At 38.8% G+C, this 18,583-nt stretch overlaps 2 protein-coding genes across 2 annotated transcripts; one reads left to right on the plus strand and one right to left on the minus strand.

Moving 5' to 3' along the window:
* The first annotated feature begins 7,924 nt into the window (after positions 1–7,924).
* Positions 7,925–8,656, plus strand: LOC126708320 (uncharacterized). Its single transcript, XM_050408116.1, has one exon. It carries the CDS (start codon positions 7,925–7,927, stop codon positions 8,654–8,656), a length of 732 nt encoding a protein of 243 aa, XP_050264073.1.
* Positions 8,657–13,425: 4,769 nt separating this feature from the next.
* LOC126708321 (uncharacterized) lies at positions 13,426–14,996 on the minus strand. Its single transcript, XM_050408118.1, has 4 exons — positions 14,795–14,996; positions 14,479–14,694; positions 14,037–14,362; positions 13,426–13,932 (listed from the first exon to the last, which is right to left on the minus strand). Exons 1-4 carry the CDS (start codon positions 14,994–14,996, stop codon positions 13,426–13,428), a joined length of 1,251 nt encoding a protein of 416 aa, XP_050264075.1.
* Between the last annotated feature and the right edge of the window lie 3,587 nt (positions 14,997–18,583).

The raw sequence follows: 18,583 nt of genomic DNA on the forward strand, positions 1-18,583 counted from the left end.
CAGCCCAATCCAAACCTATCAGCACACAAACAGATAACACACATCTAAATGCATGACAATACTATTATAATGCTAATGTGATGCAATGTATGAGGTTTTAAACTCATTTAAGTGAAAACCCATCCCAAAATTTCAATAATAACTCATCAATTTTGAAAAACCCTAAAATTTTTCAAAAACCCCAAAACCTAGGTTTCAAAACATGAAATGCATGAATGTGAAAGGATTAGAAGCTTACCAAGTGAAGAAAATCTTGAAAAAGCTTGAAGAAACCTTGAGGAACAAATATTGGAGTGAGATAAGAGAGTTTGGGAGAGAAAACAGAGAAGTATCGAGAGAGAGATCGAGAGAAATGAGGGTCGGATTGCATGAGGAAGCTTATATAGACTAGCATTAAATCTCGACAGATGAGGTGTCAAGAGGTGTCGAGACATCTGTCGAGAAAGGTGTCGAGAAAAAAAATGGTCGTCGACAGCAAAAGGTATCGATGAGGTATCGAGGAACATATCATCAGATATCAGATCAGAATCTTGATTGATCCACCAGATGTCAAGAAGCTATCGAGGAGGTAGAAGCATTCTCGATCGATCCCCCAGGTGTTGAGATGCTATCGAGGATGCAGAAACATTCTCGATCGATCCACCAGGTGTTGAGAAGCTGTTGGGATTGCGATAAGAAAAAGCTGAAGAAGCTCGACAGACAGCAAGGTATCGAGAAGGTGTCGAGATAGCTTTTAAAAACATTTTTTCGAGATGTGAAAAAAAAAAACACAGACATGAATGCAATCCAACATGCAACTCAACCAATGATCCAATCAACATATTAAGCTCTCAAAATCATCTCTCAATAAAAATTTTAAGCATATGGATCTTTAAAAACACACACACACACTAAACAAATCTAACTAATTTTATATTTCAAAAACAAGTCAAGACAGTTTAGTGAGCATACATTAACACATGTAAAACCTTGTGATGGCCAAATCACATTGTACCTGCACATGTATCAAGAATAGCAAAAAATATTGCGTGTTGTGTGTGAAAAACATCGCAAGATTGCATAAGTGTATACATGTTATGACGATTTGAGATATGAGAAAATCACTTTTAACTCACACACAATCATAACTACTTGATGGGGACTATCACTTTCGAGGTACATCCTATAACTCCCACATCTCCTAGAATACATGCTTGCAATCATTTTAAAAACATTTTTGATCTTTTTGCTTTTGATTTTTTTTTCTTTTGCATATTTTTTTCATTTAAGCATATCATGCATGGGCATATTAGAGAGAAAAGAAATACCCAATGATATTTGACACTCCAATTTTGCTATGCCTAAGCACACAAATGTCATTGACACTGCACTTTTGCTATGCCTAAACATACAGGTGTCATATTATGATTGGCGGGCAACAGTGGTGAGATGGTTATTAATGCCTTTCTCTTAGGATTTTTTTAGTCATTCCCGTCAAAAAGAGTGATACGAGTGTTAAGTATAAGAGATAACTTAATCTTACTCATCACTAACAAGAGCCACAAAGCTCACTTGCTTAGTTGTGCATAGAGATGCTTATCTAAGTTACAAATGATACAAAGTTTAGAAGACTTTGTTTCAATGGCCATCCAAGGTACACAAGTACCAATGTACACAAAACACACACTGTTTTTGTATTTTTCTGATTTTTCAATTTTTTATTTTATTTTATTTTTATATGAAAAACAAAACAAAGCAAAACAGAAAAAATAACCAAACAAAAACGTGTTAAACAACCAAAGCATAAAAACTAGATTAACTCAAAACTTGAAAGCAAAACACATAAGTAATGCACACACAAAAACAAGAAGAGAGAGAGAAAAGTGACAGAATCACTTGGAGCCCTTTTTCTTCCACACCCTGGAAGAACCTTTCCTTTGATTAAACCCTTGAACCGGCGGTGAGGGGGAAAAACCGTTCAAGTTCGAAAGGAACGTGAGGGCTTTGAGATGATTTCCAAAGGGAGCAAGAGAGGATTGAAGCCGATTTTAGTTCCCAGATGCTATCCTGCCATTGCTCTGTTGAGTGGCAAGCCACTTGTAGCAATTTGATCGAGTATGACCAACAACTCCACAATGATGACAGAGATGCTGCTTCTTTTGTTTAGGCTTTTGAGAGTTAGCCTTCTTAGCCCTAGGGTTTTTAACATCTTTCTTCTCAAGCTTAGGGGGTGCACCTAAGATAGATTTACCATTGTCTATGTTCTCACTAGCTAATTCAATTTTAATCTCATTGTTCTCAATTTTAACATTATTAGCAGGAGGAACAAAAACAGTAATACTAGAAGAAGCAATATTAGAGGAAGAGAGACCATACCCTAAGCCTGTTCGATCTGAAGCAGATTTCTGAATGCTGAGCATCTTACCAAGCTTTGCGCTTGAAGTCCTTTCCAATTGAGCTCTGACTTGAAATAGCTCTACTTCAAGCTTCTTGGTCTTCTCAGCCAAGAAATTGTTCTAAAACCTCAATGCTCCAATAGTCTGATTAACCTCATCAAACTTTGTGGAAAGCTCCTTGCGGTCAAGTTCCACATCACTGAGCTTCTTGGTGGTTAGCCTATACAGTTTCTCATGCTTCTCAGAAAGCTTGTATAGTTTTTCATAGGCTGTATGAATGTCATCTTGATCATCCATCTTCTCAAACTTAGATTCCACCAATTCCTCTTCTTCAACCACATCTTCAACAATCCCATCAGTAGGATTAACAGTGGCCGTGAAGGCATTTAAGATTTCGTCATCCTCATTGCCGGAATCATCCTCAGGCTTGGTGTCACTCATGGTAACAGCAAGTGTCTTGCTCTTCCCAATGCTCTTGAGATATGTAGGACACTCATGCTTCATGTGACCGAAGCCTTGACAACCAAAGCACTTAGGTCCTGCGGGAACAGTGTACTGACCACCTTCCTTAGCATCCCTCTTCCCTTTGTCTTGGCCTTTCAACTGAGAAAAACTGGATTGCCTGTGGTCCTTGTCAAAACCCTTTCCATTTGCGTTCTTTATAAACTTCTTGAACTGCCTGGTGATGTAAGACTTCATCTTGGAATCTCATCTGTCTCACTGCTCTTGGCCTTCAGTGCCATGCTTTTGCCTTTACCCGTCTTGCCAATCCTTGTCAACCCTAGCTCGTAGGTCTACAAGTTTCCAACCAGCTTAGTCAAAGGAATCTTATCAATATCCTTTGATTCCTCTATTGCCGTGATCTTGGCATGAAAGCTCTCAGGTAGAGATCTGAGCACCTTCCTTACAATCTTGGGTTCAGGAATGGTTTCCCTAAGATTGAAGGCTAAGTTCACTATGTCCTTTAGCTTGGCATAGAAATCATCGAATGACTCATCCTCCTCCATTTTTATCTCTTCAAAGCTTGTAGTGAGCCTCTGAAGTTTTGAATCTTTTACAGCCTTTGTACCTTCATAGGTTGTCTGGAGGATAGTCCAAGCCTTCTTGGCAGTTTCAATAAGGATATCTTCTTGAACTCCTCATTGGTGACTGCACTGAACAACGCATTCAATGCTCTGCTGTTGAAGTTTGCCGCCTTAAACTTGGCATCATCCCAGTCGGCTGGCGCTTCTGTAGGCTTAGTCCAGCCTATCTCCACAACTTGCCATAGTTTCTCATCTAAAGATTGCAAGAAAACTCTCATGCGTACTTTCCAGTATGCATAGTTAGTGCCATCAAATAAAGAAAGTATGATTAATAACTGTCCTCTATCCATGACAAACAAGGGTCAATGGATCAACACAGCAAAGATTAAACCCTAATCAGAGTGTGCCTGCTCTAATACCACTTGATAGGCCACAAACTGAATGACCCCTTGTGATAGAAATTAATTAGTCAAGGTATTAATTAATCAATTTATCATGTAAACGCGTGGTAGCATAAATAAATCACCAATAAACTAATTATGCAGCGGAAAATAAATAACACGGTGATTTGTTTACGAATGGGGAAAACCTAACGGCAAAAACCCCACCGGGTGATTTTCAGGTCACCACTTTCGAAACTCCACTATTATCACAACAAGCAATTACAAGTAAAGGAATCCCAAGTACCTTACCAACCTACAATTGAACCTTTACCCCAATACCCAATTGGACTTGTTCTATAGTGACAGTTCCCCTTTCTGATGCACGACTCCCAAGTATGTGACTAACCAATTACGCGGATCCTAGTACGCGAATTCAATCATCAACTAAGAAGATTGTTGGTTGCAAAGTTCTTCAGTTCATCCACACAATGAAGATCAAGAAAATGCTTGGTCACAAAACCCTACGGTGCACATACACAGCAACTTCTTCAAGAGAAAGAGATGAATTAGGGCAAGAACTTCGTCTCCGGTCACAATTTGCTTGAACAGAGTTTGCTCAAAACTTATGCAACTTGTGAACTATATGACGGCCCTTAAAACAATCCTTTTATATGTCTAGGGTTAGGAGAAAATAAAGCCCAAAGACATATTCACGGATCCCAAGAAAATCATATTAGAATTCTGAAATTCTTAAACCTCGACAGATAGGAGGTGTCGAGCAGCTGTCGAGCACACGGGGCTTTGAACAGCTTTCTTAAGCTCGATAGATGTAGCTGTCAAGCCAACTGTCGAGCTTTAATGAATTTGCACTATCAGCTTGTTTTCTTGGATAGACTTGAAGGCTTCAACACTTGATCTTGAAACATGGTTTCTGGAAGTATTTAAACACATTCTAAATCTACCCAAATACAAGTAAAGTGCGTTTTTTCAAAGGATAAGCCAATTACATAAAGTAGTGACATATGTTCCTAACAAATTAAACACATATGTCCTAACACTTATCCTATCCAAAAAAAAAAAAATGCGAGATGCTTATCCAGAAATCTGTTGGATTGAATAATCTGCAGAAAAGATAAGCAATGAAAATCAAATAGAATACTATAGGGCATAGACACATCTTAGTAGAAAGAACATAAAGAAAATAGTTATTAGAAGAAAAAAAAAAGTAATAACAGCAAAGTTATAGTTCATTTCTTTGTTAAATCTCTACCTAAAAAATATCAACCAAAACCTATAAAGTAATCTACAATTGGCAAATTAACAAATCAAAACTCAAATTTTTTTTTTTTGATAGGTAATCAAAGATTTATTACATAGAAAAGGACATCATGTTCGCAACAGTGAACATTCTGAACATTAACAAATCAAAATTCACAATTCACCAATGGATCTATAAAACCCCTTCACAACTGATTGTGCTCCCATTTACTCTTGCTTCACTGTTTTTTTTCCCTCAACAGCCAAACAGATGCTCAATTAGAACTCTGAGAATATAATCCAACATGCCAAATCCAACCTTTACAATGGAACTTTAAACAAAGGAATAACTCAATGTGTGGCTTTTTGAAAGGCCACACATTTTATAAACAGATGTTACTTATCAATACTGAGGCAGGGAAAGAAAAAATTTCATGGTATAAAAACAAAAGTCCTCAAGCAAAGCCTAAAGCCTCTTGGCTGGGAATTTCTAACAAAATGAAACAACCTTAACATGCATTAAAAAAAAAAAAAAAAATCAACGCCTAAAATAATAGAGCAAACATTAGTCAACTCAACAAATCAACTAAGCCTTAATTGTAATTGCAGTATGAATTCATAGATGTAAAGATTACAAACAAAAAAATAAAACAATTTATGCCAGTACAATTTATGCAATACTAACATATAATAAATTATGAAAAGGCAACAAACAACAAAATTACAACCTCCTATGTTCAAAACCTTACATGACATAGAAGCATTAACTCGATTTCTTTTCACTTTGTTGCAAAATATGAAACAACAAATACCAACATACAAAATAGAAAATTGGTTTATAGAAAGTTATTTAAAAACATTGCAGAAAGTTATTCAAAATAGTGCAGATTTTATAAAATAGTGTACTGCAGTGCAGATTTTAAAGATAGTGTGCAGTGCAGATTTTTGAGACATTTTTTCAAACACACATCATACATTATTGTTGCAACCATCCCTACATATAATGTGATCAAAGAACTACCTATAATTTCAACAATAATAGAATACCATAATACCTCCAAAACAGTCAAATAAAAATTTCAACAATAACTGACTCTAATCAAGAGTATAGTTAAAACAGACAACACAATCGTTACAGTTCCAAAGCCAAATAATAAATGTCGTTTCCAATTCTTTCAAAATCATCTATGTTTGTATATGCAATCAAGGAAGACTCTATTCAGCCTTGCAGTAATAAGAGCAACAAAATATCCAATAATGAAAACCCAATATGCACTTTAAGATATTTCATCAACATAAAAGTAACATTCTAGGCAGCAAAAATCCAGACACTACAAAAAAAACAACAACAACAAATGAAACATGACAAACATCAATTGCCCTGCCATAATTCAAAATAAGGAACACAAGAACAAATACCCAATTGAAATTAGAAGGAAGAAAAGTTCCATGTATCTAGCATATGTCTTCTTAGTTGAAAGTTCATGTCCTAAAAATATATGTATGAATTTCAAAAAATATATGCTGCACACAAAAGCTATCTACAAAGCAACAGCTACAGCCTAATTGAAAACATAAAATTAAGACCTATAAATTACAATTTGACACAAACCAAGACAAAAATATTATATTACCCATTGAAATGTTTTTAAAATACACAAACAAATTACCCGCTATATGAAAAAAAAAAATCATTAATGTAAGCATATATTACACTTAAAAAAAAAAAAAAAAAAACTGAAAATCTTCAAGACAAAGTAAGCCTAGAGCCATATTTATTTCATTTGTTTTTTGGGTCAATGTCAGATTGCTAACCTTGATATAAACTTAGATTAAAAAAAAAAGTTGAAGTCACATATATGAGACAGATAACTTTTCATTGCAACAAATTCAGGAAATTTTGTTCAAAATGAAGTAAGAACTATCCAAAATTACAATGAAAGAAGTCCACAACTCACAAAGATAAATAGCAGTACAAAAACCCCAGTGTGTGAACAAAGATTAAGAAAATAAAAATAAAAAACAGAGGGAGGACTGGCTATCTGCGACTTATTCAGAACTAGCCTCCTTTTTACTTGATAAGCTAAAGCTCAATGAGAGGATCTTTGCGTCATACGCACTGATGAATCAGAAAATTATGGCCATCATTACACGAAGATCATCATTCACCCAGAGAAGACGCTATGCATTTATTACGCACATTGATGACAAAACGTAACGGACGGAGCAATAGTCACAGAATAAGCTGTGATCTCCAAACAAAGATTTTGTAACGCATTAGCCGTTGAGCATAAATGCAGCATATCATTGCACATTAATGAGGCACATAACTATAAAAGAAGAAGACAACAAAAGTTAAAGGTACACACAAATACTCTATGAAATCACTGTCAACTCTTTTTTTTCTCTAAAAACTTTCTCCCTTATTGACTTAAGCATTGGACGTGGTTTGGTTGACGCCGCACCGGCGTGTTACTCATCCCCTCAGTTCATTTTGCAGGTTTCTCACCTACAGAGATGACCCCATTCATAGCATCATCCATCTGCTACGACGAGGAGCTCAACTATTGATTTTTTGCATCATCAGTTTGGCGTCGTCTATGGGAATGCTAATCATTTAAGCCATCTTTCCCAGTGACAAAAGAGTTCCTCGAAGTATGAGATGGAAGCAGAAACTGGACCTCAGCCAGATGCTATGCAACAATAACAAATCCAAGCCCTCTTGGCTAATGTGGAAAAGCTGACTTGCCAGAATGAAGAGCTAGAAAGACGATGGAGTCTCAAAATTGCAAAACATCGACGAACAGGAGAAAACCAAAATGAAGAAGAATCGAATTCTCAAGCCAATAGGCAAGATAGAACTTCAGGAGAAGATTCCATTAGAATGGAAAATGAGCTTCACAACATGAGGAAGGAGGTGGACGAACTAAAAAGTGCTATGAAGGACAAAGGCGGACAGAATTCGGATGGGATGATTCAAAGGACGGACTCACCCTTCACCACTGAAGTACTGAACCGTCCCCTCCCACCAAAATTCCATCTCCCACAGTTGGAGTCATATGACAATTCCAAAGATCCCTTGGATCGCATTAAATCATTCAAGACGCTGATGTTATTACAGATGACCCCAGACAAAATGATGAGTAGGGCATTCCCAACAACACTGAAGGGAGCAGCCAAAGGATGGTTCAGCAAGATACCCCCAGGAACTATTGTAGACTTTGAACAACTCAGCAAGGGTTTTGTTCATCATTTCATTGGGGGGCAAAGGCACAAAAAGCCAACTGGCCATCTTCTCAACGTTCAGCAAGCAGAAGGAGAATCACTAAGGCAATACGTAACTCAGTTCAATAAGGAGTTGCTGCAGGTAGACGAAGTTGAAGATCAAGTCATCCTAACAACTTTCCAAGCAGGATTGCTACCAGGAGATTTCTTCTTCTCAATCACTAAAAGTCCACCAAAAACAGTAGCAAAGTTACTCCATAAAGCTCAGAAGTACATGAATGCAGAGGACACAGTGGTCGTAAAGGAGATGAAAGGGAAAAGGAAGAGAGACGAAGGAACAAACAGCAATCGGGAGAAGAAAAAGGAGACACGAAGGGCAGACAGACCATAGGGAAAAAGAAGGAGCTTCCAAATAGGAAACCCAACTTCACCAACTTCACTCCTCTAATAATGCCAATTGAGCAGGTCCTTATGCAAATAAGAGACGATCCTTCCTTGCAATGGCCAAAGCCAATTAGCACTCTAGTAGAAAGAAAGGACAAGAGCAAGTACTGTAGATTCCACCAGGACCACGGGCATTATACTGATGAGTGTAGGCACTTGAAAGACCAGGTGGAAACTTTAATCCGACAAGGGAAGTTGCAAAAATACGTCAGAAAGATGGAGCCATATAGATACCAACGAAAGGACAACTAGGAAAAAACTCCAGAGGTAAGGGATAGCAAACCCCTTGCAGGAGAAATAAAGATGATCTTGGGAGGATTGACGGCAGGCGGAACGCTGAAGTTCTTAAAAAAGCATAAGGGAGAGAAATAAACTGCGTCCATTTACAGGTCCCTCCAATAAAGATGCCAAAGAATGACGAGCCTGATATTGTCTTTTCTGAAAGAGATAGTCATGGCATTAGGTAACCCCATGACGATCCACAGGTAATCATGCTCAGAGTAGAAGAATTCAACATCCACCGAGTGCTCATTGACAATGGAAGCTCAACAGATATCATCTACTTGCCCGTATTTCAGCAGATGAAGTTGGATAAGAAAAGGATCATGCCTTTCACCTCGCCTCTGGTAAGCTTCACAGGGGATAGAATCGTCCCTAGAGGCATCGTCACTCTAACTGTGACCGTAGGAACTTACCCTACCCAAGTCACCAAGGAAATTAATTTCCTTATAGTTGATTGTCTTTCAACATACAACATCATCTTGGGAAGACCTGCACTCAATAGACTAAAAGTAGTGAAGTCAACATATCACTTGAAGGTGAAGTTTCTAATAGCCTATGGAGTAGGAGAAATTAGAGGAGACCAAGTTCTGGCAAGAGAGTGCTATCAAGCTGCCCTAGCATTGGGAGAGAACCACACATGGATGATCAATGAACCAGAACCCATTCCCGAACTGTTAGAAACACCACAAGAAGTTAAAATCATCCCAGGAGATTCGACGAAGGTATTGAAGATTGGAACAGCACTCCCAGCTTTAGAGAAAGAGAAAATGATCTCTTTCTTAAGGGCAAACTAGGACGTCTTCACTTGGAAAATAGGAAGATCATACAACATTGTCTCAACGTTAAACCAGAATGCAAACTTATACAGCAGAAACGGAGAATATTTGCACCAGAACGCAACAAAGCTGTAACTGAAGAAGTAGAGAAGTTGCTGGAAGCTGATTTCATCAGGGAAGTCTTCTATCCAAATTGGCTAGCAAACGTGGTCATGGTAAAAAAGAGCAACGGTAAGTGGAGAATGTGCGTCGATTTCACAGACCTGAATAAGGCCTGCCCAAAAGACAGCTTCCTTTTGCCAAGGATTGACCAGCTGGTAGACTCAACTACTAGACACAAGCTATTGAGTTTCATGGATGCATTCTCTGGATACAACCAAATTCTTATGGATGAAGACGATCAAGAGAAGACCTCATTCATCACTAGCCAAGGATTATACTGCTACAAGGTTATGCCCTTTTGACTGAAGAACGCAGTAGCCACCTACCAAAGATTGGTGATCCATATGTTCTCTCACTAGATTGGAAGGAATGTGGAGGTATACGTGTATGATATGCTGGTGAAAAGAAAGGACGAAGCACTTGGATGATCTCAAAGAAACCTTCAACACACTACGTAAGTATAATATGAAATTAAACCCTGCAAAATGTGTTTTTGCTGTTGCTTCAAGATAATTCTTGGGATTCATGGTGTCCCAATGGGGAATAGAGGCAAATCCAGACAAAGTAAAAGCAATAATCAAGGTCAAATCACCAAAAACAGTGAAGGAGGATAGAGCTTGATATGGAAAGTTGTAGCCCTAAAAAGATTCATCTCTAGGGCAACAAACAAGTGCATGCCATTCTTCGAGGTATTGAAATAAGCTTTACAATGGAATGACGAATGCGAGGAAGCCCTTGCCAAGTTGAAGGAGTACTTGACGAAACCACTTCTGTTAAGCCCCTCAGTGATGGGGGAGAAGTTGTTCCTCTACTTAGCAGTATCCAATATTGCAGTAAGTTTAGCACTGATCAAAGAAGAAAGGAATGTTCAGAAGCCAGTTTATTATACCAGTCAGGCATTCCAAGGAGCAAAAGCAAGTTACCCAAGGATGGAAAAGATAGCTTTCGAATTATTGGTCGCCTAAAGCTCCGTCCTTATTCCTAAGCACACCCCATCGTTGTTATGACTGACCAGCCTATAAGAAAGACGATAAACAAGATAGATACAGTAGGACGACTCATTCAATGGGCAATTGAATTAGGCCAATTTGACATCGAATATCGACCTCGAGTAGCAATCAAAGCCTAAGTACTGGTGGACTTCATTGCAGAATTCACTTACCCATGCAAGGAAGAAGAACCTCCTATGGAAATATGGACAGTCCTAACAGATGGGTTAGCCACGAAGAAAGTGGGAGGAGCAGGAGTAGTTCTTATACCTCTAGAAGGAGAAACACTGAAGTATGCAGTTAGGTTAAAATTCACAATAACAAATAACGAGGCAGAGTACGAAGCATTGCTAACAGGGCTGAGTCTAGTAAAGGCTCTAGGAGCAAGGAACCTTATCGTCCAAGCTGATTCTCAGCTAATAATTGGACAAGTGAAGGGAGATTATGAAGCCAAAAAAGAAAGGATGCAAAAGTACTTAAAGATCGTCCAACAACTCTCACAGCACTTTGACAGTCTGGACTTTGTCCAAATCCCTTGAGCCAAAAATTTAGAAGCTGACTTTCTAGCAAGATTAGCCTTGTTGAACAATTACAATGCGACCTCCGAACTATGTGTAGAGATAAGGGGGCAGCCGAGCACAGAAGGTGAGCAAGTTATAAAGATAAAAGAGCAAGACGAGTAGATAATTCCCATCATTCGTTACTTGAAAGAAGGATGGCCCCTCGAAGATAAGACGGAGGCAAGGAAGCTACAGATCAGGGTAGCTCGCTTCATCATTATTGACGATGTGCTATACAGACGAGGGTATTCACTCCCATATCTAAGATGCGCTAGTTCAGAAGAAGCAGATTATGTGCTCCGCGAGACACATGAGGGAACCTGTGGAAACCACACTAGGGAAAGATCCTTAGTAGGAAAGGTGCTCAGAGCAGGATATTATTAGCCAACCCTACAGAAAGATGCATACAACATCATTAGAGCATGCGACAAGTGTCAATGCTTCATAAATATCCAGACGAGACCAGGAGAGACGATGACACCCATCTCCTTACCATGGCCCTTCACCTAATGGGGAATTGATATTATGGGTCCATTCCCTCTAAGGAAGAAGCAACTCAGATTTCTAATAGTCGCAATTGATTACTTCACAAAATTGGTAAAAGCAGAGCCAATGATGATGATAACAGAGGCTAAAGTCACAAGCTTTGTATGAAAAAACATCATTTGCAAGATTGGAGTCCTACATGTCATAATATCAGACAATGGAAAGAAGTTTGACAACCCCAAGTTTCGAAAATTTTGCCAAGACTTAGGAGTCAAGAATCACTATTCTTCTCCAAGACACCCTCAGGCCAACGGCTAGACAAAAGTGACGAATAGAAGCTTGCTCAAAATTATCAAAACTAGGCTTGAGGGGGCAAAGGAGGCATGGCCTAAAGAACTACAAAATGTCCTTTGGGCATATAGGACGACCATAAAAGTTCCAATAGGAGAAACACCATTCAGACTAACATTTGGCACGAGGCTATTATATCGGTGGAAGTAGGACTGACGAGCTACCGAGTCAAAACATATGAAGACCAGAAAAATCAGTAGGAGCTTAACAGCAACCTAGACCTAATTGACGAAGTCAGAGAAGAAGCTATGAAGCGAATGGCCAAGCACAAGGAAGCAATGGCCAGATACTATAACAGAAAGGTTAAGGTGAGAAGGTTCAACACAGGAGACCTCGTCCTTAAGAAGGTGTCATAGGCAACAAAGGACCCATCCCAAGGAACACTTGGACCAACATGGGAAGGCCCCTACAAGGTAATCCGTCATTCCAGATAAGGCTCTTACTACTTGAAGTCTTTAGACGGCCAGGAGTTGCCTCGACCATGGAACATAGAATACTTGAAGAAATACTACCTGTAAGGAATGCTCTACATTTCAAGCTGCCTAACCTTCACATCAATATGTATGACAAACATTACTTTCATCATTTATAAGATCAATGATACATGAAAGCATTATCCATGCATATTTATCAATGATTACCCATGATCTGTCACTATCAAAATGTGCGCAACGCTAAGGAGTCGTCCTTGGGAGACGTCTCAAGGACTTCCGTCATTGAAATTTTTAATCAAAAGCTATTCACGCATAGTAAACGACATCATAGCCATTGAAGTTATTGATACGCAACTACCAAAGTTGACTAAATTAGAGTTGTTCAAACACAACCAGTATAATCGTCATTCAAGACAAAAAAAAAATGGTTAACCTAGAAGACACTCCAATACCACGACTCTAAGTCACGAGTAGAGCGCAAAATCATCATTCAAACATGACTCAATAAAAAGTTGTTCAAACACAACTAAGATCGTCATTCAAACATGACCCAATAAAAAGCTGTTCAAACACAGCTAAAAAATACTAAGTTGTTCAAACACAACGAGCCCAAAGAGAGATATTGTTCTTGCCTTGCAAATAAATTTAAAAAAAAAAAAAAGAAAAAAAAAAAAGACTACCACTCATCAAGGACAGGGTCTGCAAGGGTTACAACAATGGCCTCCTTCATTCCTTCAACAACGTTTGTGGCTTCCTTCATCACATTCTCCGCTGTAGCCTCAGAAGGATGATCAGACGTAAGCTTTTTTTCAACGTTGTCAACAGCCAAGCCAGAAAGGTCCAAGCCAGGGTGGTGCTTTGCCATCCACTTCATGAGGAGATCAAAGCCCTCCATGTAGTACTTGTATAATTCTTCGGAGTACTCGTCAAAGTCTTTAAAATCCTGCACTGTCGTGGCCCCAAAATTAGGTAGCTTCAGCTCCAAGTCACCAATCTGCTTGTCCTTCAACTTGCAGAAGTCCTTTTCCACTTGCAGGCTTTTTTCTAAGGTTGCCACACGCTCCTTGTCATTCTCAGCTTCAGCAGCAAGGATGACAACCTTATTCTTAAACGTCTCATTCTCGGTGGATAAAGATTTGATCAAAGGCTCGAACATAGCCACCTTCTTTTCCAAGTCCAAGAACTACCCAGAGACAAACAGAGACTCCCCCAAAGCCTACAGAGCGCCATCCTTAGCAGAAATAAAGTAAAGAAAAAGAAAAAGTAAAGATGGCCTAAAACACTTACCTGCATAAGCTTTTGAATGTTAGACCACATCATTTCACTAGATGACTTCGCCATCAGAGGACTCAGATCGTCCACAAAAAGAACCTTGTGGGCCTTCAAAGCTACCGCATCAGCATCGTCCCAAAAGGTAGGAAGGAAAGATTTACCATCAGATTTCTTTTTCGTCCTAACCTCCTCTCCACCAGAGGCAATCATCTCTAGTGACGAAGTGGGAGAGGCAGGGCGCTTGGCAGGAGGAGGCATTTTTGTGGGATCTTTCTTAACAACGTCACCGGCCTTCTTCTTGGACAAAAGGCCATTGACGGTTCCGCCCTTGGCCTTCTTCTCTTAAATTTCAACTAATTTTAGCATACTAAACCTAGTCATCATTCCTGAAAGGACGAAGAAAAGGTAAAAAAAAAAAAAGAGATAAGAAAATGACAAAAGGAAAAGAAGCACTTACTCTTTTTCACAACTTCCAAGTCTTTCCGAACCTTAGTAGACTGTTCCAGGCCCAAGATATGAAGAATTAAAGATTGAGGAGAGATAAGCTCGTCAAAATCCTTGACGGTCTCCAAATATTCCTTTACTCTTTCAACACGAAGCTGATACCTCTTCTTCAAATGAGGACGTTGAGTAACTGTAAAACAAGAATACAAGTCACCTATCACCGTCACTCCTAGAAAAAGGGAAAAACAACTAAAAAGACAAAGAAGACGCACCAAATACGGGAACTCCCCAACTACGAAAAAACTTAAGGGTTTTGTCCAAGTCCTCACCAGCGACGAACTCCCAACCATTTCCAGAGACAAAAAAGAAATTCAGCTTCCAGTTTCTGAGAGACGTGGGGTAATCAAGGATTAACCCAGAAGCCCTATCCCATGGCTTAAACTCATAGTAGCCGGGGTCCTTAGACTTCCTTAGACAATAAAAGTGAAGGAATTCATCCCTCTTAATGACATCACCCTCATTGGCAGACATCCATACCACCATTCAAGAAAAAAGGATCCGCCAAGAGTTAGGCACCAACTGCACCGAAGCAAGATGCAAATAGGAAAAAAGTTTCCTAACAAATGGATGAACAGGGAAACGAAGGCCGCTGGTAAAATCAACCTCATAGAAAGAAACCTTATCAGCATACGAGTGTCAAGGTTTTTCTTCATCACTCGAGATCCCAATTTTTACAAAGCCATGGAACTGAAATCTATCCTAATTTGCTTCTCATCCTTTCCGGAGAGAGAACACGATATGTTCTAGGCCCTTATAAGGGGTAGAAACAGAAGTGGCCTCCAAGACCACAAGATCATCAAACGAGGATAACCCTATCTCTAGGTCACTAGACCTTACCTTGGACATCCTCAACAACCTAGCTACCTCAGCCGAATGGGAAACTAAAGGAAATAAGGAAGAAAGGACAGAAGTATATGGACAGTCCTTCCTTATGAAGGAACTCATCCTCTCAAGATGCTCCCCCTCTATGGACTCAAGTAAACTACCTAAATGAGCAAAAACGAAAGTTATGGAAGGACAATCTGCTTTAATAGCAGAATAATCTACCATGGAAGAATTTAAAAAAAAAAAAAAAAAACACGAAGGACTTACTAGGAATCGTAGAACAGAGAAAGGAACCTTGGAGGAGAGACAAACCCTAAAACAGAAAACTGAATAAGGAAAAATACAGGAGGAAGGAAAGAGGAGGGAAAAATGCAAAACAAGTTGCCAAAACTCACGCAGGAAAACCGAGACACGTTCGCACGTCGAGCACATCCAAGTCGTACACAAGGCACCCAACCACTTAGACATCAAGTTGTCATAAATGCGCAGTACATGAAATACGAAGCGTCGGATGAACTTGTTCTTATCTCGTCTAAAAGATGAGAAAACGAAAAAAGGGGGTAGCTGATGAACCAGAAAAATTATGGTCGACGTTACATGAAGATCATCATTCACCCAGAGAAGATGCTACGCATTTATTATGCACATTGATGACGAAACGTAATGGATGGAGCAACAGTCACAAAATGAGTTGTGATCTCCAGACGAAGATTCTGTAATGCACTAGCCATTAAGCATAAATACAACACATCATTGCACATTAATAAGGCACATAACTATAAAAGAGAAGACAATAGAAGTTAAAGGTACACACAAATACTCTATGAAATCACTCTCAACTCGTTTTCTCTATAGAATCTTTCTCCCTTACTGACTTAAGCATCAAAGGCGGTTTGGCGCCAAATCGGTGTGTTACTCTTCCCCTCAGTTCATTTTGTAGGATTCTCACCTACAGAGATGACTCCATTCACAGCATCGTACATCTACTATGATGAAGAGCTCAACTGTTGATTTTTTGCATCATCAAACACCCTACCAAAATTTTAATATTCTAAGATGCATAGGACCTAAACGCTTGTTAGAAAGCATAACCTAAATATCTACGAAAACATTCAAAAACCTAAAAATCAAAATTCTAAGTAGGAGTGGAAAAATTAAGAACCAATTGGAATCTAGATATCTACCAAAACTGAAAACCCAAAGAGTGAGAGAGAAAAACCTAAATGACCAGTGCTCCAAAGAGAGAAAAGAATTTACCTGTGAAAGAGGAGATTGGTGGTGAATCAAAAGCAAAACCGGTTTTCCAAATCAAAAACCAAAAAAAAAAAAAAAAACTATGAACGCAGATATTAGAATACAAACGATGGAGATGCAGAGAGAAATCGATGCGGTGGTGGTGATCCGTGGTGGCGGCGACAGTGGCGGGAGGAACTGAGTTTTGGGTTTTGATTTTGGGGGAAGGAGACTTAGCGTGACAAATGAGAGAGAGATTTGTGAGAGACCGCGCCCCCGTCCCATTTTATAGGATGTTAGGCCAAACCCACGTGAATGGGTAGAGTCGTGTTATTGCCTCTCAAAATGGAGGTTCGACTAGTTATATTTTCCCTTCTAGATTAAGGGTTTTACAATGGAGTCGCCACTTATTTAATTATTGGGATAAATGAGAAAACCAAAATTGAAAAATTCCTCATTTTAATTTAATTTACGTTGATCATAGGAAAATTACATGGCTTGGGTCCTAGATACAATCTAAGATAAAGTACATAACTTTGTTTCCTAGGTACAATCTAGAAATTGAAAATTACAATGACAAGCATTGGTCCATCAACCCTTGATCTAAGTTTGAAAGCTATATTACAAGGTGAGAAGGTGTTAGGCACCCACCATACCCAGTGAAACCGGTCTTCTAGACTATGGTGGCCAACATTCATATCACATCATCCAATATGTTATCCATCAATTTGCATGTTGAATTCATCGTGTGTACATGTGATAAACCCTAATTCCATTTATTAAGCATGTCATTTGGATTGAAAAATAAATTCTAGTGAATATGTGTGGATGGTGATATCCTAGATTCAAGGATTTGAAAGAATTATTAAACAAACATGTTTTTCATATTTTTTACGTGGATTTAAGATTAAAATTAGTGTTATATATGAACATGTAATAAACAACAAAGAACATGTGAAGAATATATAAGAACAATTAAGAACATTCAAACATATTCAAGGGAATTTAAATGATTACTATCATGCTTTAATTTTAAACTATCATCATGGTAACACAAAAAAAAAATTAAGAAAAAAGATTATACCTTCATGCAAGATCCATATGGTGGAGGAGGAGACTCTTGAGGGAGGTCCTAAGGGTGGAGTAAAATAAGAGCTAGGAGAGGGAGAGTGAGTCTCACTTAATACCTTGAGACTTAGGAAGACCAAGATATGACAAGATTACTCAACTTCACTAGAACTCAAGAGAGGAGAAGAGAGAGGAGGTTTTTTGTGTGCCTTGGAATGAAGGAGATGGGGGGTTTATATAGTAGCGGTGGAGAAAATATGAATAGAAAACCATTTAATGAGGGTTGACAAAAAATCATGAACCTAGACCTCATTTTAGCCTTTGGGGAAATCTAGTGTGATAAGCCAAATACGGATTGACCCCTTGTGATTGAAATTAATTAATTAATTGGCCAAATTATTAATTAATCAATTTATCATGCAAAGTGCATGGTAGCACAAACAAATCACCCAACAACTAAATATGCAGCGGAAAATAAAAGATACGGTGATTTGTTTACGAATTGGGAAAACTTACACGGCAAAAACCCCACCGGGTGATCTTCAGGTCACCACTCCCGAAACTCCACTATTATCACAACAAGCGGTTACAAGTAAAGGAATCCTAAGTACCTTACCAACCTACAGTTGAACCCTTACCCCAATACCCAATTGGACTTGTTCTGTAGTGACAGTTCCCTTTTCAATGCACGGCTTCCAAGTACATGACTAACCAATTGCGCGAATCCCTGTACGTGACTTCAATCACCAACTAGAGAAGATTGTTGGCTACAAAGTTCTTCAGTTCATCCACACGATGAAAATCAAGAAGATGCTTGGTCACAAAACTTTACGGTGCATATACACAACAACTTCTTCAAGAGAAAGAGATGAACTAGGGGAAGAACTTTGTCTCCAGTCACAATTTGCTTAAACAGAGTTTGCTCAATGCTT

Source organism: Quercus robur, chromosome 12 (genome assembly GCF_932294415.1).
Source record: "Quercus robur chromosome 12, dhQueRobu3.1, whole genome shotgun sequence".
Lineage (NCBI taxonomy): Eukaryota > Viridiplantae > Streptophyta > Magnoliopsida > Fagales > Fagaceae > Quercus > Quercus robur.